The 24,221-nt window shown below is 44.9% G+C and overlaps 1 protein-coding gene across 2 annotated transcripts; it reads left to right on the forward strand.

The window, feature by feature from the left end:
• The first annotated feature begins 4,162 nt into the window (after positions 1-4,162).
• Positions 4,163-23,969, forward strand: LOC123344632 (stefin-C-like). 2 transcript variants are annotated; one of them, XM_044981059.1, is made up of 3 exons: positions 4,163-4,300; positions 18,364-18,465; positions 23,726-23,969. In XM_044981059.1, the coding sequence occupies exons 1-3, from the start codon at positions 4,235-4,237 to the stop codon at positions 23,852-23,854; spliced, it is 297 nt and encodes a 98-aa protein (XP_044836994.1). In that variant the 5' UTR covers positions 4,163-4,234; the 3' UTR covers positions 23,855-23,969. The 2 variants fall into 2 exon arrangements, with proteins under 2 accessions (XP_044836994.1, XP_044837000.1); XM_044981065.1 differs by lacking the exon at positions 4,163-4,300 and adding an exon at positions 17,711-17,807.
• Positions 23,970-24,221: the final 252 nt, after the last annotated feature.

Raw genomic sequence — 24,221 nt, forward strand, 5'->3', positions numbered from 1 at the left:
GCATGCCAGCATTCACACCAGAAGGGTTGGACATAAAGGTGTGGTCCCCGCACACCCCCTTTCGGCAAAGAGCACCGGCCCGTCTTCAAGAGAACGGTGCTGCGTACCCTATTGCCTCCGGGGCCGGGCGGTTTCCTGGGGCTCCCCCTCTCTCTGAGTGGGGGAGGGAGCCTAGGGCTCCAGGCAGGAAACGAGGGAAGGGGACCCTGCGACCCTCACTCATTAGTCACAAGTGCCGGCACACAACTACTGGCCTTTAGTCCCAATTACTGGCGGCTAGTTTTACGGCCCCTCCACCACTGGCCTATTGCTGGTGGGAGCTTTGGCCAACCTTAACCTTAGGGCCACTCCGGGGCCTTTCCCCGGGGTCCGTAGTGGCCCTTTCTCCTTGGGGGGGGGGGTTCCAGCCCCGAACCTATGACAGACACAAAACAACCTTCACAACACACTGGCACACAGAACAGAGGTCTATCCACGACCTATCTAGCCACCCAGTAGCTCTTCCCGGGGAACCAAAACCAGAATCAGACAAAACAAAAGGGTGTCAGGCGTGTCTGTCAGCAAAAGGTTCAAATCCAGAGTGCAACTCACCCAACTCTGAGCCTACAGGCAAATCCTCCACCAGAAACCCACGATAGAGATTTCAAAAGGTCTCTTTACCTTTCAGATGGGCCCTGGGTCTGGTGGGAGATTGCCCGCAGTCCTCTGGTCTGGGAGAGTCTTCTGGGGATCCCGGACAAGCCCTCAAATTGTTGTGGAAAATTGGCCACATGGTTGATTTTGGATTAGACAGCCTGAGGCTCCTTTATTGATCAATCAAACATGCATGCATGGGGGAGTCAGCCAAGGCAGCCAAACCCCCCCGACAGATAAAATGCGAGAGATTATATAGGATAAAATCACAAAAATTACATATACTTCCTTAAAGTTTTATATCCATATAAGGAATAAAGCAAAGCAAGCCTTTTCTGTTTTTCCTTACATTTGCCCTTTGTGGTTTCTTGCTCTGTCCCCTGGCATCTATTAATCATAGTCTGTTACAAAGGTTAATTCTACTTTTATAATTACTACAGTTAGTTCTGCTTTTATGATTTCTGCCTACCCTCCTCCTTTTACTCCCCACCCCCCTTCCTCCAGGCCACACATACAGTTCACCTGACCATACATACAGTTCACTTGACCAAAGTTTAGGCCTTAGGCTATTTTCCTCCACAGTATTTACGTGCCAGTTATGCCATTCATATGCTTCTTCATGCTTCTGCCACCATTCCAGAGGACCTGCTTCCATCCTGATGATGCTCATTAAAAAAATAATGCATTAATTAAATTTCTGACTGAACTCCTTGGGGGAGAATTGTATATCCCCAGCTCTATTTTACCCGCATTCTGCCATATATTTCATGTTATAGCAGTCTTGGATGATGACTCACTACATGTTCATTTTAAGAACACTTTCACTGCAGATTTGACAAAATGCAAAGAAGGTACCAATGTGAGAATTTTAAAGATAGCTATATCACTTGATTGACCCAAGGTTTAAGCATCTGAAGTGCCTTCCAAAATCTGAGAGGGAGGAAGTGTGGAGCATGCTTTCAAATGTCTTAAAAGAGCAACACTTTGATGCAGAAACTACAGAACCCAAGCCACCAAAAAAGAAAACCGACCTTTCTGCTGGTGGCATCTGACTCACATAATGAAAATGAATGTGTCAGTCCACACCGCTTTGGATGGTTATGGAGCAGAACCCATTATCAGCATTGATACATGTCCTCTGTAATGGTGGTTGAAGCATGAAGGGACATATGAATCTTTAGTGCATCTGGCACATAAATACCTTGCATTGCCGGTTACAACAGTGCCATGTGAATGCCTGTTCTCACTTTCAGGTGATACTGTAAACAAGAATCAGGAAGTATTATCTCCTGCAAATGTAAACAAACTTGTTTGTCTGAGCAATTGGCTGAATAAGAAATAGGACAGAGTGGACTTGTAGGCTCTAAAGTTTTAATTGAAAAATACTATTTCTTTTTGTTTTTTACAGTGCAAATATTTGTAATAAAAATAAATATAAAGTGAGCACTCTACACTTTGTATTCTGTGTGGTAACTGAAATCAGTATATTTGAAAATGTAGAATATATCCAAAACTATTTAAATAAATGGTATTCTATTACAGTTTAACAGTGTGATTACTCATGATTAATTTTTTTAATCAATTGACAGCCCTAATTAATACATAATCTATAGATCAGCTACAATGTGTGCATTAACCAAGTTTACACTGTTAGATTTCCTTTACATTCATAAATTCCAAGGCTAGAAAGGACCACTGTGATAATCTAGTGTGACCTCCTATGTAACGCAGGCCATAAACTTCCTCAAAATAATTCCTAGAGCAGATCTCTTAGGAAAATATCCAATCTTGATTTAAAAATTGCCAGTGATGGAGAATGCACCACAACCCTTGGTAAACTGTTGCAATGGCAAATTACTCATTGTTAAAAATGTATGCCTTATTTCCGGTCTGAATTTATCTAGCTTCAATATCCAGCCATTGGATCATTTTATCCTTTTCTCTGGTAGGATGACGAGCCAATTGTCAACTATTTGTTCCCCATGTAGGTACTCATACACTGTAAGGTACAGGGGTGTGTGTGTGTGTGAATGCTGAAAAACAAGTATAAATGTGTGTGTGTCTGATCTATAAAACTAGCTTGAGTATATGCTTATAGCAGTTTATCTATACAAGATGGCTTGAATGTATGCTTAATTGTTTCGGGAAAGAGGAGGGATGAGTAGATGTTGGTATTGTGTGTTGAAGGGAACTAGCAGCATCCTTATCTCAAAACTAATCAACTGTTTTACATAAAATAGTTCATACTAAATCGTCATTTTGCCTACAGTCGGGAGTATTAAAAGAAATCTAACAATGTAAAATTGGTTAAGTTAGGCTGTGTATACATGCATGTCTGGTATAAAATAATGCTGAAAAACAAGTATGAACATGTGCATGTGTGTGGGTGACTTATCCATATAACAATATAGAACTATTTTGAATGTATCTTTACAATGGTTTATTTATGAAATGGTCTTATAGTTCACAAGTTGGCTTGAATGTATCCTAAATTGCTTTGGGAATAGAGCAGGGTCGGGTGCGGAGGCGCGAATGGTGCTGTGTATGTTTGTGTGTTGTATGCTTTGCTGAAATCTTAAGTTTATCTGTCCTTCAAAAACTTTACTAAAATTAAGAGCCTCTAATACAATTTAAGCCAATAGGTGCCAATTTCCAATAAATACAAAAGACAGTGAAGAACAACATTACTTTAAGTAGGAATAAGTGAAATTGTTCTAAAGATTAGGTACATCTTTCATTGGAGTCTATGTGCCAGTTTTTAAAGACAAATGCTAAAGGAATAATGTAGAAAAAGGAAATTTTATTCGTGGTGCAAAATTAAAAACAAGACTAATTGCGAAATGTACATAGGTTTTGTAAAAAGTTTGATAAAGAAATCTACATGCATGCTCCTTTTAGAGGGTGGGTCATATTTCTTCACATAAAAGCTAAAACACAAGGGAAAGAAGGGGTTAAGGTGGCAGCATGTGCCAGCATTCTTATCTCTGATCTTTCAACTGTTAGAAAACCTTTCAGATTTGTAATAAATAATAGAGAATTAAAATAAAAATAAAAGGCCTGCTGCCTTTGCACTCTTTAGGGATAATTGGAAAACCACATTTCAAGTTAAACAGGAATTGCTGCAATGAAATCAGAGAAGAATGTGTGGTAATTTTAAGGCTAACATTGGGAAATATTTGGGTGTAGCTCAGTGTTTACAATCCCCTCCCTAAGCACAAAGAGAGTCACGTCCCCATTAGAGGTGTTGAAACTGGTGATAAGTCAAGAAATTGCCAGACCAGCCTGAACAAACTACCATAATGAATAGGGGTCAGGGAGTAATTTGTTTTCTGCTTTTCTGGTGTCCATAGAGCACTATACACATAATGATATTTAAAGTATTCTTTCTCTTACGATTGACAATATTATATTATCTTATTTTTTTGTTCCGTTCCTTTCTTCCCTCCTCTCCCCTCGCAAGCCTGACAATGGTAAACTCCACATATACAAGTCACATGACTGAGTGAGTCTATAATACCAGATGTCTTACTGTTCTTGGTCACATTTGCTCTAGTTTTTGCTTGTCAGAGTTTCCAAACATCCTAAGAAGTTATTTGCCACTATGATTCCTGGAGGCTTTACCGAGACCAAGCCCGCGACTCCAGAAGTCCAAAAGATTGCTGACCAGGTGAGTTGCAGCCAATGAAAGATGCAAAACAGAAACTAGTTGATTAGAAGCATGTAGTATGTGGCATGGAAAAATTGCTTAAGAAGTGACTGTATTGACTCCGGTCCAGGAAATTCTTAGATTTGTATCTGCCAAGACCAGAAGGGACCATCTAGTTTCACATCCTGTATAGCACAGGCATAGAACTTTTCAATCTTTTAATTCATTTAATGTGGCCATGTTAATTTTGTATGGTTCTAGTTTTTTAATTAAAATGTCAAGTAAAGTGTGGTACAGAAGTCTAGGTTGATTGCATCAATGCTATTACCTTTATCAACCAAATTTATAATCTCATCAAAAAAAGATATCAAGTCAGTATGGCAGGATCTGTTTTCCATAAAGCCTCATTGATTGGCATTAAGTATATTATCCTCCTTTAATTCTTTATTAATCGAGTCTCATATCAGCTGCTCCAATATCTTGCCCAAGATTGATGTCAGACTGGCAGGCCTATAATTACTGGGTTATCCCATTTATCCTTTTAAAATATTGGCACAACATTACTTTTCTTCCAGTCTTCTGACCCTCTGCTTTCCAGTCTTCTGGGAGCTCTAGAGACATTCAGAGACATCTGTGGCACAGCTAGAAATATAGGAAAGAAAGAAAGCTCTAATGGTCAGTACTGGCATCTGAAGCGGAGTCTACACTGCCTAATTAACTACCAGAGCAGTTCCACTGATAGTAGCAGTGGTAGAAGCACCTGTGCAGACAGGGTTTTAGGTGTCTTTATAAGTGTGCTATTGCACTCTGATCTGTACAGAACTGGCTGACAGGGCAGTAAAAATATCAGTGTTCTGTCTACACTGGTACTTGGGCTAGTGGAGCTCCATTAGCAGTGAATTGGAGGTCCCATTTGCTAATACAGAGCAGGCCAGGGAGTCAGGCTTTTGTTCCTGGTGCCAGGGCCGGCTCTAGGGTCTCATTACTGGGGAGCAGAGGGGGCGAGTGGGTATTTCAGGGGTCCTATAAACAAATATCCTAGGAGTCCAGGGGCTAGTTGGATTCCTGGAAAATCTTGGATTTTAAGAAAGTAGAAATTAGCTACTTTGTCAGTATTTTCCTGTGATTTATAACTTTGGCCTTTCTGACAATGATTTAGGGCCCCTTGAAGGTTATTTGGGCTGGAGGGAGGGGGGGAGGGGGAAATGTCTTGGGCCTGCCTGGCTCTGCTGTGGACTCGCTGTGTGACCCTGGTCAAATCACTTCACCTCTTAGGCTTTGGCTACACTTACACTTCAAAGCGCTGCCGCGGCAGCGCTTTGAAGCGCTAAGTGTAGTCAAAGCGCCAGCGCTGGGAGAAAGCTCTCCCAGCGCTGTCCGTACTCCACCTCCCTGTGGGGAATAACGTACAGCACTGGGAGCCGCGCTCCCAGCGCTGGGGCTTTGACCACACTGGCGCTTTGCAGCGCCACAATTTGCAGCGCTGGAGAGGGTGTGTTTTCACACCCTGCTGCAGCGCTGCAAATTTGTAAGTGTAGCCAAGCCCTTAGTGCTTCAATTTCCTCAGCTGTAAAATGGAGGGAGAGAGCGGGGGATAACACTTCCCTTCCTGACATGGGGACTGTTTAATTCATATTTGTAAGGCACATTGAGATTCTTCCTCGAAAGACACTATAGACCTACAAAATATTACTGCTGTTGTGTGTATGCTCACTGTAGAAATGTAACGGATGGTCTCTGTCCAAAAAATCTGAGAATCCAAGTTTAAATGTGCACCCAGCATATGTCAGAAATGAGGCCGCAATTCTTAGTTTTCAGGGGACACATATATGGTGCAAAAGGTGAATCTTCAAATCAGATTTTGCTTTCATTCAGAGGGGTCAACTAAGGTTTTAAATTTACTCCCCTGTTAAGTGAGAACAGACTCTAGCCTTTGGAGGGCAGATATGTACCATACCTGAACTACTTTCAGGAAAGTGTCATGTACTTGGAATGATTTAAAGCAACAATTCTTAGCCAGGGGTCTGGGGCCCCCTGGGGGGCTGCCTAAATAAAACCAGAGGGCAGGACCAGCATTAGATTTGCTGGAGCCCAGGGCAGAAGCAAAACCCAAGCCCCACCACCCAGGGCTGAAGTCAAAGTCTGAGCACCTTAGCTTTGCAGGGCCCGTGTGGTCTGGGGTCCCAGGCAATTGCCCTGCTTGCCACCCCCTACCACCAGCCCTGGCTCTTAATCTACTGGATATACAGAAAAACACTTGTTGCACCTGTGTGGGCTGTGGAATTTTTATAGCATGGAGGGGGTGGGGCCTCAGAAAGAAAAAGGTTGAGAACCCCTCATTTAAAGCACTCACCTGTTCAGTGATCTTTAAAAATTGTAAACAAAATTATTCATTGCTCTTTATTTTCTAAAAGGTGAAACTTCTGTCTTGCGCTTAGATCTGTGTGTGCCTTGGAGAGGTAGATTTTGAATAGTATCTGGCATTTGTGAGTCAACTGGGAACTCCCTGGTATTCTTTAGCAATAAAGAGCATCTGACAACCAGACTGCTGACTAGAAGACTCATGGTGGCTCTCACCCCACCCTTCATGCACCTCTTTGTGGAAGGGAAAGTGGCTGCCAGCAGAAAAATGTCATTGTTGATTGGCTTAAATACATGAATTGCCTTTATTGACTACATGCTTTTAAAGAAATGGTCAAAATTCCCAATTAGCTAATGAATGAAGCAAACGGATTAGTGGTTGGTGCAGTGGGACTGGTAGTCATGAGACAGATGTGATTCCTGTCTCAGCCACAGACTCATTGTATGGCTTGACTTTGGGGAAGTCACTTCAGCGCTTTCTGCCTCAGTTTCCCCATCTATAATGCTGTCATTACATTGCATTTCATTGTAGTATCCAAATGCTTCTAGAAGAGGCTCCAAAGCAGACAATTAAAATCACAGCAAATGGAAATGATGCTTTGCCAAAAGCTCTTCTGAGAGGAAAGGATTTTAATCCTGATTTCCTCATTAAGTACAAGGCACTTTTCATCTGGCAATCTGAAAGCACGAATCCCAAGCAGAGATGGGCCCCTCCCTCTGGCCTGTCAGTCAGGTGCCTAAGTACCTTTATAGATCTGGGCCCTATGCCCTGCCCCTCTTCTCTCCATTTTACTTCCAGCTAGCTTAGATGGCTCCCCACTCTGCTTGCTGGCTTCTGGGAATCCCTTTCTTAGGCAATTAAGTGTCCCCATACAATACAGGGGGACCCTGGGTGCCTAACTGAGGGCTAAGAATTCCACTAGTCAGCAGGGTGCCTAAGATCCCTGGTGAAATCTAGCCCCGGCAGCCCTAGTCCTATCAATTTTGGGGAGGTTTTCTTGTAGCATTGTTGATCCCGGAGCATTACCTTAATTTCTGCCCTAATCCTAGCTGAGTCCAGAAACAACAACCAACAATACAATTTTTTAACAGGAATATATTACATATTAAATCTCCTTGTCCTACATCTGTTAGCATGAACCAAGGGCTTCAAACTGTCCATTGGGGGACTAGGCAGCTGGCTGCTTGACCTCCCTCAAAGGGATGGGCCCTCTCAATAAATAACTGATGGGTAAATAGTGCTTGGAGGTTGGGAAGGTCATGAATGGCAGAGGTGGGGGATGGCAGTTTATTTGTCTGAAACAAGGACAGCTGGCACTAAGGGAACACTTAATTCAACACTTCCAGAGAAGTGGAAAGCCTGGGGGTAGTGTGGTGAATCTGCTGAAAGCAGCAGAAAGGAAAGGTTCCATGGGAACTGGGAGAATAGTTAGTCAAGAGTGGGTGTATTGGGATTGTGGGAGGAGCATAGTGATTGCAGCATTTGGGGTGAGAGTGGCAGCATGTGAAGCACTGGAACAGCTGCTCCAGCGTTGACACTGAAGCAGAAGATGCTGCATTAGTGTGGAAGAGTAATGCAGAGGGGCCCCCAGTGAGTCATACCACAGAACTGAACTCTGACCAATGACCTCTACTGCATGAATGGATTAAGATATTAAGATTGTGAGGCCTGAGGACCCCAACCTTCTTTTGAACTGTCCCACAAAGGTTAAACTGAGAACTCCTCTGAACTGTTTAGTGAGCCTAGGGAATTTGTCCTTTTCTAGCAGCCTTAGTAAATTAGTATTTCATTTGCGCTGTGTGTCAGAGCTTTTGGGACCCACTAGCTCTTGCAGTCCATGTGCCTCACATCTGAAGTTTCTTTAATGCTTTCCTCTGAGACACAGTACATCTCTGTGTGAGAAGGGTTGATGTACCATAGCACTCCAATGACCCCATCTGGTGAGTGTGATCACAATAGTCTTAGGGAAAATTTTAAAAAGTCACTTAATTGTGACAGATATGACACTAACCTGCAATATCCTGGACAAACCATATTGAATTAAATTAGTATTATAGGAGTTCATTGAATTAAAAATGCAAAAAATTATGTATGATTGAGGGATTGTACATAATTCCATGGGGAAGGGGAACCACAGCCCTCTAGGAACTAAGAATAGTGTGGGGAGGTGAGGCAAATTCATTCAGATTATAACACCTCCAGAGAGGTACCACCACCTGGAGAGATACTTGCATTTACTGGTTCCAAGGATTCTTAGATAAATAGTTTAAACTGACTTGAGGCCTTTTTTCTGATACAGTAAATGGACAGGAACTTCTGCCCAATCCTTGTGGAAAGGTTGGAAGGACTTAACCTACCAGAGCCCTAGGTTGGAGCTGGGGTGACCTCTGGTAAATTTTCTAGCATGTGTGTAGGTTTTTATTGTGTTAATGTTTCCTGTATACTGCTTTTACCTTAAGAATAAATGTGCTTGCTTAGAAAGAGTTGTGTGATAACCTGTCGCTGCTGGCACTCCATGTTCAGAGCCTGTGGAGAGAAAGCAGCACAGACACTTGGCTGTTTAGGCAGTCTGGAGATATCACAGTGTAGATTAGGAAGCTGTGCAGCCTGAACTCCCTGGTCAGGAGGGAGAGAGACATGGGCCTTTGCCCAAGACAGGTGATGTCTGAAAAGCTGGTGGACACAAGGGGGGAATGCAGATGCAGTTGCCCTGAACTGTCACAGTGGTACTTAGCCTTTGAAAAGGTCATTGATAATGTCACTGTCAATTCACTGATGAGCCCCAAACTTCCCTTCCCTTCAGCTGTATGTTACAATAGGAAACACTCTTCATGCCACATATTTTGAAGTACTGGCACTGAATACATTTTAAAAATCCACAGTTTTTAAAGCTGTTCCCCTGCATAAACACATCTACCCAAACCTGCCTCTAGTGCGAGGAGTCTTGCCTTTGCCAGCTGTGTGCTCCCTAACACAACCAGCCTGTCAACCACTCAGGCGCTCTCCTCTGGGCTGTACCAGCCCTGCCATTGCCCTGCAGATTGAACATAGGTGCACCCCAGTCTCAGAGTCTCTTTGAAGTGTCCCTCCGTGGTATCCAGTCCCTGATCCCTGGACACCACAGAAATCCCAGTTCCTCCATTCCCAAAGGAACAGTGGACCCCAGGTTTACTAGATCACCGCACCTGTAGCACACCCAGCACTTCAGTTCACTTAGAGTAAAACAAAAGAAAATTTGTTTAAGAAAGAACAGATTAAATGGAAACAAGTGAGAGTGATGGAAAGAAATGGTTCCATATTAACTGCAAACTAGGGCCTACTCTTAAGTTACCTTTCCTATCTAATAATGTAGCTTCTTAGCCCACAGTTCAGTCTTTTGCTGCATTTGCTAGCCCCAAGGAGCCAGGACCCAATCTTTCATGAAGCACCCCTGCTTATCAAGGTGCCTCCTTAGTCAATGTATACAAAGCATTTTTCTCCACCCTGTGATATACCAAATCAGTCTTTTGTCTTTATTCACCAAACAGGGCGATCCACTCAATCTCCTATCATTCCTTTTCACATTCAAGTGGTTTCGATGCTTAGTTTGTCTTCAATGTTTTTTCCATTGATTTTTCTGGGTTGCTGCCAAGGCAGACAATGAGTAATGCAATACATAATTGGCTAGCACAGAATGGGCAACAACTCCTTCCTGCTTGAATTGTCCGTCACCGAGACACAGGGCCGCCCAGAGGATTCAGGGGGCCTGGGGCAAAGCAATTTTAGGGGCCCCTTCCATTAAAAAAAGTTGCAATACTATAGAATACTGTATTCTCATGGGGAGCCCTGTGGGGCTCTGGGAAAAATAAACATTTAAAAACCTTCCGTATCTCAGCACAAACCCAGTTTTGAGAACTTCTTTTCAAGTCACCTTTACAAGGTATCACTGGTTCTCAGCATCAGCTAGTGCTAAAAGGCTCTAAAGCTCATTAAAAGGGTTGGACAAATATTTTCTGTCAATTTTTTTGGATCAAAAACTAGGGGGTTTTAAAAAGCGGAAAAAAAATCAGACAATGTCTGCTCTCCTTCAAATTTTGTTGTGGTTTTTTTAATTGAAAAGCTGAAATGAGTCTGCCAAAACCTGAACATGATTTGGGGTTTCAGAAGTGTGTGGCCAAATATTTGCTGCTTGCTGTGTTTGATTGTTTAAAGAAACAATACCTAAATTCTGCTTTAAAAAAATCCAAAACTTTTGAACCACCTCAGCTTGTGACCAATGCCTGAGCCCATCCAATCAGAGATTTTTCCAGGTTTCTGATACTCTGCTGGCTTCCTTGACTCATATCCGTCTCCATAACTTTGGGTTCATTTAGGTTAGAACATAAGAACATACCGACAGTGGCCAATGCCAACTATCCCAGAGGGAGTGAACCTAACAGGTAATGATCAAGTGATCTCTCTCCTGCCATCCATCTCCACCCTCTGACAAACAGAGACTAGGGACACCATTCCTTACCCATCCTGGCTAATAGCCATCAATGGACATAACCACCATGCATTTATCTGTTTCCTAGAGTCTGGCTCCATGGGGTCCCTCACAAACTGACAGACCTGCAAATGCCCACGATCCAACCCCGCTTCCCCGTCTCCTGACCTCCCCCCAGAACCTCTGCCCCCTCCGGGTCCTCTGACTGTCCCCGGGACTCCCTGACGCTCATCCAACTGCCCCGGTCCCTTGTTGAGCTGTGTGGAGAAGGAAATTCTATTTTGCAGAGGATTGCAATAGGGAGGATGGAGCCCTGGATTCTGAGCCAGTCTGGCTAGTGGGTTGTTAGGAGCCAAGCAGGTGACCTGGCAGAAAACCAGGCAGGTTTAACTGAAACCAAACCAACTCCACAAAACACTTGTATTTCAACAAATGCTAAACTTCAAAGAAACACTTCACCGGAATATTTCTGACCAGCTCTAGGTTCTAGGACTGGGTGGGTTGCTGTGTTTAAACTCCAAACGCTTGGCCCAATCTGCTCCATTCCACAAGCAAAGTATTTGATCTTGAGAAGTATTTTTTGAGCCCCAGGGTTGAGTCATCTCTGGCAGCAATGCTTTATCACATGCAGAGAGAGAGTAAAAGTCTGCAGTGGCAGGGAAAAGCACCTCAGCTTTGTTTTGGATTTGGAATATTAACAGAGAGCCCCCAGAAAGAAAGCAGGGGTTTGTGGTTAAGGAGCTGGTTTGGAGTTTGCGCGATGTGTGCTCAATTCTGGCTGTCAGACTTTCTGTCTCACTTGAGGCAAGTCTTTTATAGCCCAGGCCTCAGTTCCTCATCTCTAAAATGGAAATAAATCTTTCTTTGTTGGTCTTGTCCATTCAGATAAGAAATGTTGTGGGGCAGGGTGTCTGTACAGTGCCTAGCATCATGGGGCCCTGATCTTATCTGAGCTCTCTAGGTTCTGTTGCAACATTAATAATCCCCCAAGAATGCACTCCTGTGCAGTAGCTGGTCCTGGATCTCAAGAGATGAAAAGGCAAGTCCAGCAACCTCCATGGCTATCTAGTGCCTATATCTTTTCATACCAAATTTCAAGGCAGAGAAATTCTATTAACACTCTCATTAAAACCTTGATTGTGATGGAAACACTGACTGGGCATTAGCTACATTGGTGCAAACCTCAACAGTGTAACTATAGTACAGAGGTAAAAGGACTCTTCAGTCCCCGGGAATCCATGCCCCTTATCCAACCCCCCAGCCCTGGTCGCGGCCGCTTACCCTCTCTCCCGGAGCCTCAGCGTGTGCATCCAGGAGTGTCCCTGGACAGTGCTGCAGCCGCATGCCTCCGGCGGAGCCTGAGCTCCTCCCCGCTCAGAGCCGCGTGGTAAGGGGGCAGGACTGTGAGCTCCAGCGGGACCAGAGCTCCTGCCGCTCGGCCTGGAGCTTGCAGCCCCGCCCCCCTTAACACGTGGCTCTGAGCGGGAGGAGCTCAGGCCCCGCCGGAGGCACGCGGCTGCAGCGCTGTCAGGGACACTCCTGGACGTGCACGGTGAGGTGCCGGGGGGCGAACCTCAGCCCTTCTTGTGGGGGCCCCTGCAGGCCCCGGGGCCTGGGGCAAATTGCCCCACTTGCCCCCCCCCTCTGGGCGGCCCTGCCGAGACATATTATTCCCTAGTCACTCACTTTCCCTCCAAGACCATAAAGGTATCATTTTCAGTACAGTTACATTATTCCTTAAATATCACCCATACACACATCTCACACTGATAATGGATATTGACAAGTTATACGTTTTCAACAGAGACCTCACATGCTGCCCTTTATGGGTGCATACCATGAAAGTAGTGTGTTAGGTGTAGTGTGTTAGTCAGGTCTAAATAGGAGTTGCTTGTAGAGAACAGCGAACCCTTTGCCAGTTGGCAGCAATGGGCCTCTGTATCACAGTGACCAAATGTCATGTGATGGCAAACTGGAGGTGGTGCCTGTTATATCCTTGGGGCAGCCGGTGTAGGAAGCAATCACTTGAGGCCAGAGAGCAGGCAGCTAACCAAAACCTCCATTTTATTTACATATCTACAGAGAGCTTCTCAGCCGGTTGAAACCGGTTGAGCTAACCCATAATAATCTAACTCAGTTGCCATAGCAACAAAACCATGACAACCAAATACACAACATATTCCTCCCCCCCTAATAAGAACATCCCCTAAATAAAACACACACTAGACTAGAGAAGGAGGGTAGACTGCCTCCATTCCCGGCTAAACCCTGGGGATTATTTTGCCCCATAACCGTGGGTTCGCCTTAGCTAAAGATCCAGCCGATGAGGAGGCCTTCTGTCTCTAGGTGGATTATGGCGAACTACTGGTGTTATTGCACCCGAAAGCACTAGGGGCTCAGGGTCCGCAGCACGAACAGGTGAGGAGGTGGTATCAGCTCGTGCTGGGCAAAGGGGTATCTCAGCCGCCGGCAGTAATGGAGGAGAACAGTCAGAAACAGGTGACTCGTGATTCGATCCCTCACCAGAAGAGGTGAAGTCAGACCCCTCAACTGCAGATGGGTCCTGAGGACTGGCATGACCTGGCAACAGCTGATCTACATGTCGCCGCCAGGTAAGATTCTCTGCAGTCCGGACTGTGTAGGAAACAGGTCCTGTTTGAGTGATGACTGTGGCCGGAACCCATTTAGCTCTGGAAGTATAATTCCGAGCCAAAACTGGCTGTCCCGGGCTAAAGGTTCGGTCTTTTGCTCTGGGTGCCCGTCTGATGACTTGATATTGCTGCTGATGTTGCACAATTTGTCGGGGTTCAGAAGGTTTCAGCAGATCAAAGCAAGTGCGCAGCTGTAGTCCCATCATTAGAAAGGCCGGAGATGCGTGGGTCGTAGCATGAGGTGTGTTTCTGTAGGAAAGTAAGAAGGTATCCAGACGCTTTTGAATGGAGTGTTGTCCCCTTGCTGATTTCAAAGCGTTTTTCATTGTCTGCACAAATCTTTCAGCTAATCCGTTGGTGGACGGATGATATGGTGCTGACGTGATGTGGTGTATCCCATTTGCTTTCATAAAATTTTGAAACTCCTGAGAAACGAACTGCGGTCCGTTGTCGCTCACAAGTTGTTCTGGCAGACCAAAACGACTAAAGAGTCCTCGTAGTTTTTGGATAGTACTCTCTGCAGAAGTGGACTGCATTACAGAGACTTCTGGCCATTTAGAATGGGCATCTATTGCCACCAAGAACATGCTTCCTTCAAGGGGGCCAGCAAAGTCAACGTGAATACGCTGCCACGGGTTTTCAGGCCAGTCCCATGGGTGTAGGGGTGCCCACTGGGGTGCATTCCTCACACCCTGACATGACATACAAGCTTTTGCCTTCTCTTCAATAGCGCTGTCCAGTCCAGGCCACCAAAAATAGCTTCGTGCAATTTCCTTCATGCGCACTATTCCACAGTGACCGGAATGTAGCTGTTCTAACATCTGTGATCTCAGTGGTGGTGGAATAATGACACGTCTCCCCCACAACAAACAACCAGATTGGACCGATAACTCCCTCCGCTTGGACATGTAGGGAACAAGGTCGGATGAGACCGGAGAGGTTTGTCGAGATGTTCCATGCATCACCAGGTCCATAACGTGGGACAATACTGGGTCAACGCGAGTTGCCTTCTTTATCTGAGTAGCAGTGATGGGTGTATTCTCTACCTGTTCAAAGTAGAAGATTTCCTTGTGGGCACTATCTTGGTGTTTGACCGGCAAAGGCAACCTTGAGAGGCCATCTGCATTGCCGTGTAGAGTGGATTTCTGATATTTGATTTCATATGTGTGTGCTGAAAGTAACAATGCCCAACGTTGCATATGACTAGCAGCTAATGGGGGAATGCCTGTGTAAGGTCCAAAAATTGATGTCAGAGGTCGATGGTCTGTGAGAAGAGTAAATTTTCGCCCAAACAGGTACTGATGAAACTTCCGAATTCCAAAAACAATTCCTAATGCCTCACGTTCAATTTGGGCGTAGTTAGTTTCTGCTTTGCTTAGAGTGCGTGAAGCAAAAGCAATAGGTCTCTCTTCTCCTGAAGGCATAATATGTGACACGACTGCTCCCACTCCATAAGGGGAGGCATCGCAGGCCAATTGCAGTGGTAAGGATGGATCAAAGTGCGTTAGAACTTCAGAATTTAGCAATGCATCCTTAGCTTTGTTAAACGCAACATCACAGGCTTCAGTCCACTTCCAGGCCTTGTTCTGCCCAAGGAGCTCATGAAGTGGTTTTAGCAGTGTGGCTAACTGTGAGATGAACTTTCCATAATAGTTCAGGAGTCCTAGAAATGAGCGCAGCTGGCTTACATTTCGAGGTGGGGGAGCCTCCACAATAGCTTTAACTTTTGCAGGGGCCTTATGAAGACCTGCAGAATCAATGATGTGACCCAAATATTCAACAGAGGGCTTGAAGAATTCACACTTGTCTTTGCGAACTCGTAGGCCATACTCTTCCAGTCTTTGTAGGGTAGCCTCTAAATTCTTTAAGTGATCCTCTTCATTTCTTCCAGTGACCAGGATATCATCCAGATAGCACTGAACTCCTGACAAGCCACACAAGATCTGGTCCATAGCCCTCTGGAACAGGGCGGGAGCAGATGTTATTCCGAAGGGTAGACGACAGTATCGATAAAGCCCCTTATGAGTCACAATAGTCAACAGCTCTTGGGACTTTTCATCGACGTGCATCTGTAAATATGCTTGACTCAGATCAATCTTACTGAACTTTTGTCCCCCAGCCAGGCCCGCGAAGAGGTCATCGATGCGGGGAAGCGGGTATTGCTCTGCACACAACACTGGGTTGACAGTGACTTTAAAATCACCGCAAATCCGGAGAGAGCCATCTTTCTTCACGATTGGAACGATAGGAGTGGCCCATGAGCTATGAGTAACTGGTATTAGGACTCCATTGGTGACCAGGCGCTCCAGGTCTGCTTCAACTTTTGGCCTGATGGCATATGGCACAGTTCGGGCTTTCAGATATTTTGGTGGACTGCCAGGTTTAATGTTCAATGTCACAGTGATTCCCTTCATACTTCCCAAATCATCTCCAAAAACAGCAGCATGTTTCCTTAGTATAGGGGTTAGACTGGTTTCTTCCTTAGTCAACCGGTGCACTTCTGCCCAGTTCAGTTGAATCTTCCCAAGCCAAGACCTACCCATTAAGGCTGGGTAGTTACCTCTCACCACAAACAGTGGCAATTTAGCCACCTGTCCATTGAGCTCCACCTTAACATCAATAGTGCCCAGCATAGGCACAGCTTCTCCCGTATACGTCTTCAGAACAGTTTTTGTTGCCTTAAGCGGAAGATGCTGTAGCTTTTCTTTATACACAGTCTCGGAGATCAGTGAGACGGCTGCACCGGTGTCCAGTTCCATGCGTATACGTTTGCCATCCAATAACGGGGTTACCCAGTATTCATGTGAGCCCATTGCCAAAGACAAAACATGCAGTGGCACTTCCTCTTGCGATGAGGTGTCACCTTGATCATCCTGGGTCTGCTCTAGGGTATGCAGGGTTCCTCTTTTTGTCGGCCAGACCACAGGCCTCTTTTTCTTTTGTTTACAGGCACACTCAATGTGTCCCTTTTTGCCACAGTGTCGACACACCAGGTCCTTACACCAGCATTCTGATGCCTGGTGACCCGGCTTACCACAGCGGTAACATTCTTGAATCTGCACAGTTTTGTGGGTCGGTTCTTGTGACACTTTTTGCACCCTAGGGGGTGCACCGATGTATTGTGCCTCCCTTGTAGCCAGTTCCATGGAGACAGCAATATCAACAGCCTTCTGTAATGTAAGCTGAGCCTCTGTCAGTAGGCGCTTCTGTATAGCTTCACTGTACAGGCCACACACTAACCTGTCACGCAGGGCATCATGTAACATTTCTTTAAATTCACAGTGTTCTGCTAGCTTTTTTAAAATGGCTACAAATTGTACAACTGTTTCATCTTCCTTTTGGTCTCTTTTGTGGAACCTATATCTTTCAGCAATTACCAGTGGTTTTGGGGAGAAATGAGACCCCAGGATTTCCACAATGTCACTGTAAGATTTAGTTGCTGGCTTAACAGGGTGTAGTAAGCTGTGTAGCAGGGAGTAGGTTTTAGCCCCTACAACACTTAAGAATATTGGCACCTTCTTCGCTTCTGTAATGTCATTTGCAATAAAAAAAGCTCAAAACGCTCAGTATACACATGCCACTGCTCTGTATTCTCATCAAAAGGCTCCAGGGGCCTGGTCAGAGTAGCCATGATTTTTAGTTTCACTTTCACAGTCAGTGCAAACAAGCAGCTTTTTTTCTTTGTTTGGTCTTTACCTTGACTTCTACTTCCTTCTGTTACTGGAGCAGCACCAGGATCCCACCTTCGTCGCCAGTGTTATATCCTTGGGGCAGCCGGTGTAGGAAGCAATCACTTGAGGCCAGAGAGCAGGCAGCTAACCAAAACCTCCATTTTATTTACATATCTACAGAGAGCTTCTCAGCCGGTTGAAACCGGTTGAGCTAACCCATAATAATCTAACTCAGTTGCCATAGCAACAAAACCATGACAACCAAATACACAACAGTGCCTCCTTTAAGAGGGAGCTGGGCCAGACAGACTCTGAGGTCAGTGGATGGACAGGGGTTTTGTGGGAGATGTTTGCAGAAAGCAGGAGCATCAGGCGAGAGGTATTTCAGGAAAGGCCAGGCAGCAATCCTAGTTTTCACAGGGCTGTGAACAGGGGCGGCTCTAGGAATCCGGCCGCCCCAAGCACGGCGGCATGCCACAGGGGGCGCGCTGCCGGTCGCCGGTCCCACAGCTCTGGTGGAGCTTCTACAGTCATGCCTGCAGGAGGTCCGCTGGTCCATGGCTCCGGTGGACCTCCCGCAGGAATGACTGCGGAAGGTCCACCGGAGCCGCCTGCCGCCCTGCCAGCAAAATGCCGCCCCAAGCGCGTGCTTGGCGCGCTGGGGTCTGGAGCCGGCCCTGGCTGTGAAGCCTGGCTGCAAGGAATTGTGGAGCCTAGGGAATAAGGCTGGAAGATCTGAATTGAGTTGAATTGTTTGTTAATAAGCAAGGCCCAAAGAAGGGAATGTCAGCCTATGTGCCTTGTGCATGTGACATGTCAGCCTATGTGCATTCTTTGAGAAGCTGAGAAGAAGAAACTGAGGCAGTAGACAAATGATGAGAAGGGGGTGTACTGACCCCATTACACCACCTAACCCTCTTTCTTTTTTTCTACAGGTGAAGCCACAGCTGGAAGAGAAAGACAAGAAGCCATATCCAGTCTTTGTAGCCATAACGTATAAAAGTCAGGTGGTTGCTGGAACAAACTACTTAATTAAGGTCAGTACTCAACAAAATCCCCCACTTCTTCCCTCATTCCTTAAGTGTTCTAGTTGAAGAAGAATGTAAGTATAATTTCGAGTGCCTTGAAGCAAGATGCTCAAATAGTGAGCAAACATTGCAGGAAAAGATCCCAATATGACTTTTAATCAAGGTAGGGACTATCTCTCGTCTGCTTCTGCAGTGCCCAGCCAGCACCTGTTGGGTGCTATTTTGCTACAAAAATAGAAAAGATAAACAGCTTGTTTTGTGAATCTCATTTAAATCTTATCTTAGTATATATAAAGCATGAGTCACGCTCCTATAGATGTATATCGTAAAATTTTAGGATTGCCCAGAGAGTGATCTTCATTCAAGACTCTCCAACTGCTTTCTCAACTGTCATCCTCAGAGCTGGCCTTAGCTGTTGTTTGAGCAGGCTGGCAAAACAATGGCTTTTCCTTCCTGCTGTCTCCATATCCTGAGAGGAAATAGAATCCTATTCACCATAATCAGCCCACTAGGCACAGGGCCGGCCTGGGGATTTTGGGGAGTGTTACTGAGAGGATTCTGTGGTACACACCTCAAACTCTGAGCAATTTTAAATACAGTATGTGTGTGGGTTTGGGAGGAGTAGATCTTTAGGTCCCCACAACCTTCTTCTGCAGAAGTACAAACCAGCCTCATGTTCCTTTCAGTCCTAGTGATCCCCTTACATTTTCCAAGGCTCTTTCTTAAGGGAAAGGGCTAGAAACTTTTTTTTAATCGTAGCGGAAATTTCCTCCCTTCCCTAATGTTTCCTCAAAACAGGCGGTCCTGTAGTCATAGGCTGCCTGGGGCCCAAAAGCCCAGTCTGCTCCTTCTCTCGGTGAAATGGTGGGTCTTTTTAGCTCTGTTATTGTGAGAAGGCCTTGTCGAAGGAGTTGGGTTTTCATTGTGCTCTGCACATTCCTGGCCCAGGTCTCATTCTGATCTCCTGTGGCAATGAGTCCAGTCATTTATAGCCATCTGTTAGGAATGTTCTGCCTTCTGCACCTGATATTTTCCCAATGAATTGCCAGTGGGAGCAGCTGTCTGAGGGACATGGATAGAGAGGATTTCTAAGCTAGGTGGGCATTGCAGCCCCTAACTTCTACTTGCTTAGTCAGCCACTGGAATTCACAAACCCTGAATTAAGTGTTCAGGCTCTGTACACAATGGATGGGAAAAGTTTGGAGCCTAAGGACAGGATCCACAAAAGCATGTGCACTGAATGAGGAGATGCTTAAGCTAGCCAATGGGAAATACTGAGGAGAATGGTGTCTGTCCTGAGTGCTTCCCCTCAAAGGAACTTGGGTATCTAACTCCAATCTGGAGTTAGGCACTGTGATGGGATCCCCTGAGTACAACCTGGAACTGGGGTATCACTCTCTAGCGTGGGCTGTCTCTCACAATGCTTTGGTACTGATAAGCAGCAAACCCCTCCAGGCACTGTTATCACTCAACACAAGAGGACATGGAGCCCCACACCCAGCTAAATTGCGTGAATGCTCCCTGAGCCTCTCGCGAATCAACAGAGAAAGGCACCAGCAAATCTCCCAAGCCCCCAGCCTTGCAGCTCAGAACTATACTGTCTTTTCCTGGTCAGAAATTTGATCAGTGTAAGTTTATTATCCAGTTTGCCCCTCCCTTGATGTGGAGAGAACACACACTAGCCTTTGTAAACTGAGCTGAGATTTCACAAGCACTTCAACCAAAACACACTGCTTTAGGTAAAATATAAAACAGATTTATTAACTACAGAAAGATAGATTTTAAGTGATTATAAGTGTTAGGCATAAAAGGTCAGAGATAGTTACCAAAGAAAATAAAAGCTAATCACACAGTCTAAATCTTTTATTAGACTAGGCAGTATTTGGATCAAGCAGTTTTCTCACCCCACTAGATGTTAAGTTCTTAATACACAGGCTTCCCCTTTAAGCCTAGGCCCACTCTCCTCAGTTCAAGGCTTTGTCTTCCCCATGTTCTTGTTGCTTCCAGCATAGGTGGGGGAGGATAAAGGCCAAAGATGATGCCACTGTCCCCTATTGTATCTCCTCAGTCCATGTGCCTGGAAGACACTTGCCCAGGCATGCCTAGTGGGCCTACCTGAGTCACAGGATTGAGCAAACCCCTGTTGTGGTCTTGTGCAACTGAGTCATAAAGTTGAGCAGTCCCCAATGTGCAGTGCTTGTGCAACTGTCATTGAATTGTAAATCCCTTGTATACAATTCCCCTGCTGGTCAATGGTGGGTGATGGTCATTCTACGCTTGCCTGGATGTTAGTAACCTCCTTTGTTGTGGTCCCTGGAGAACTAACATTGGGTGACTTCCAAACTCACAACATATAACACTCTTTCTATTCCACTAATATCTCTGGAGGATGATAAACAGAGCTACTTAAGTTAGATATTTTCAAATTAGCAGTATCAAATAACATACATCCAAGAGTTTTAAAAGAGCTGGCTGAGGAGTCCACTGGACTGTTAATGTTGATTTTCAATAAGTCTTAGAGCACTGGGAAAGTTTCAGAAGCCTGGAAGAAAGCTTAAGTGCCAATTCTTAAAATTGATAAATGGGATGACCTGGATAATTATAGACCTGTCAGTCTGACGTTGATCTTAGGATGCATAAACAGGCAAATCTCAAGTAGGAGTAGAGAGGCTATTTTGTCTCTATACTTGTCGCTGGTGCGACCACTGTTGGAATACTGTGTCAAGTTCTGGTGCCCAGAATTCAAGAAGGATGTTGATAAATTGGAGCGGGTTGAGATAAGAGTCACGAAAATGATTAAAGGATTAGAAAACATGCTTCATAGTGAGACTCAGAGCTCAGTCTATTCAGCTTAGCAAAGAGTAAGTTAAGGGTCATCTTAATTACTTTCTGTAAGTACCTGCATGGGGAGAAAACATTTAATAATGGGCTCTTCAGTCTAACAGAGAAAGGCATAACATGATCCAATGGCTGAGAGTTGAATCTAGACAAATTGAGACTGGAAATGAGAAGTATATTTTTAATGGTGCGAGTAATTAACCATTGGAACAATTTGCCATGGGTCATGGTGGATTTCTCCAGAACTGAACATTTTTAGATCAAGATGTGACGTTTTGCTAAAAGATCTACTCTAGGAATTATCTGGGGGGAGTTCTATGGCTTGTGTTTTATAGACCAGATAATCATAATTGTTCCTTCTGGCCTTAAAATCTATTAATCTATGAAAAAGCCTTCTCCTGGCATCAGGTGCCTGAGCTATTTCTTGCAAGACAAGGGGTGGCAGAAGTCTGACTTCCCACAAAAAAGCCAGAGGGGAAAGGAGAAATAGGCTGACTTCCTTACAACCTTTATGCCAGTGGCTAGGGTACTTTGTTTGGGAGGCAGGAGACTCTGGTTCAATTCCCCTCCTTTGCCTGGTGGGGAGAAAGGATTTGAAGACGGTCTCCACATCTCAGGCATGTGCCCTAGTTACTGAACTACAGAGTCACTCGCGCTCTCTGTTTGGGCCAGTGCATATTTAATTAGTTACAAGTGAAAAAGTTTCAATAGGAGACTCAGAGAGCGCCTCTGCCTCAGATTATCCTATAGCCCAGTGGTTAGAATATTCCTCTGACAGGTAGAAGACCCATGGCCAACTCCCTTTGGCTTGTCATGCAGAAAGGGGAACTGAATGGGGTCTCACATGGCCCAGGTGACACCACTGGGCTAAAGGTCATAAGGGAGGTTGATCTCCTCCCTGTTTTGTGGCGTCAGGTGTGCTCTGAGCACAGCTACTGGATCAGGCCCTGCAGGTAAGCTAGCAGGACAAAGCCTAGTATGAGAATCCCGCTGGGGGTTAGGTGTGAGTGGGATATCTAGGCACCTGCTTGAGACACTAATGATGTGCCCAGTGACAGAAACTTAGGTAACTAGGGGACTTTTTACAGCAAAAATTTAGGTGTTGAGGGAATATAGGCACCTCCAGAGTTACGTGGCAGCTGAGTGCAGATTTTGTGAATTCCAGTGGTGCTTAAATGTTGGGTGGTTCCATAAAAGAGAGACTTAAAAAAACAGGATTTTTTTTACAACAGGAGACAACTTGCAGGGGATGGGATTTGAATTTGTGTTTCTTACCTCCCATCTGAGTGCCCTAAGCAGCAGGCAGTGGAGTCAATCTCTTTGTTTCTGGCCCACTGATTATTTCTACCCAGTGGAACAGCTTCAAAAAGCGAGACAGAGAAACCTCCTCTTGAATACCTCATAGCCCACTGGTCAGAGCACTCTCCTGAGAAGCAGGAGACCCCAAATCAACTCCCTTCTGCATATCAAATGAGGATGATATTGAACCCAGGTCTTCCATATCCCACCGAGTTCCCCCAACCACTTGGACTAAAAGTTTTAAGGTAGGAAAGAACCATCTCCTTCTCCGGCCATTTTGTAAATCTATCTCCCCCACCCCCCAAATAATACAAATCAATTTGGAAATATTGAAACAATTTGTCAGCATTTCCAAAAAAATATTTTTTGATTTGAGAGACAGTCAAAATTCACAAAAACTCAAAAATAGTTTTGGTAGATTTGAAACTGCATTTTTTTGGTGAATAAAATATTTGTCTGAAAAATCTTCACCCAGCCCCAATGAAGGTGTTGGCTTACTTCACCCCAGCATTCAGCTTTTTTTGCTCCCCACCCCAGTGTCTTTGTATACAGCCCTGTCCTTCTGCAAAAAGGGTTAACTCTTTCACTGCCAGTTTAGGCCTGGGATCTGAGTGAAGTCAAGGAGACTTTGCCTTAGGAAAAACTGATTGAAAACTTTTGGGTTTAACTGTCAGATTTTTTGGAAAGGAAAGTCTTATTTACTTCACTCAGATCCCCAAGGTTATGTGAAAAAGCAGAAGATGAAGGGGTTGAGTGGGAAGGATAATTTTGGGTTAGGAAGAATATGACCTAAATTCAGCCCAGGTATAAATAGGTGCAACTCCTGGAGAAACCAGGAAGTGACACGTTCTTATGGCAGGGTTGAATTTGGCCTTGTGAGTGCAGGGATATCATTTCTATTTCTGCTGATCATCAGGAACACCCTAATTTAGACACACAAGCCTGTTTCTTCTCACACATGTGATATGAAATGGGACAGTCTCTACAGACCAGGTTTAGGGTATTGAATGGTATCGTGTGTGATTTCATTTTTATTTTGTAGCTATTCATAGGTTCAGCACTGCATCTCCCCAAACATCCTTTCATTAGAATCTGCTTAGTCCATGGCTGTCCCATTCTCCTTGTCTTTCAGGTCTCTGTCAGCAACAGCAATGATGAGTGTGTACATTTGAGGGTGTTCCAAAGCCTTCCTCATGAGAACGAGGGGCCCAGTCTTACCAGCTATGAGACTGGCAAAACCAAAAATGATCCATTGGAGTGATTTTGAATGAGATGCTTGGGAGGGCTCTTCTGTTGCTCTTTCTGCGGACTCCCAACTGATACCGCCTGTGCCAATACATGAATGAAAATAAAATGAATCTGATTTTGAAAACTAAGTTTGTGTTTCCGTGCTGCATATAACAGAAGGTCTGTCTTGATTCCAGCATGACAGACCTTGATTTCCTTATGACAGGCCTCCAAGGAAATGTGCTGGATCTACCCAAATACAAATGGTTCAGCACTGCATCTCCCCAAAACATGCTTCCATTAGAATCTGCTTAGTCCATGAGCTTGACTGTCCCATTTCTCCTGGTTTGCTGCTTCCTGCTAATAATACTACAAATATAGAGAACTAGAAGAATTCTTCT

This window comes from Mauremys mutica, chromosome 1 (assembly GCF_020497125.1).
Source record: "Mauremys mutica isolate MM-2020 ecotype Southern chromosome 1, ASM2049712v1, whole genome shotgun sequence".
In the NCBI taxonomy this organism is placed as follows: Eukaryota; Metazoa; Chordata; order Testudines; family Geoemydidae; genus Mauremys; species Mauremys mutica.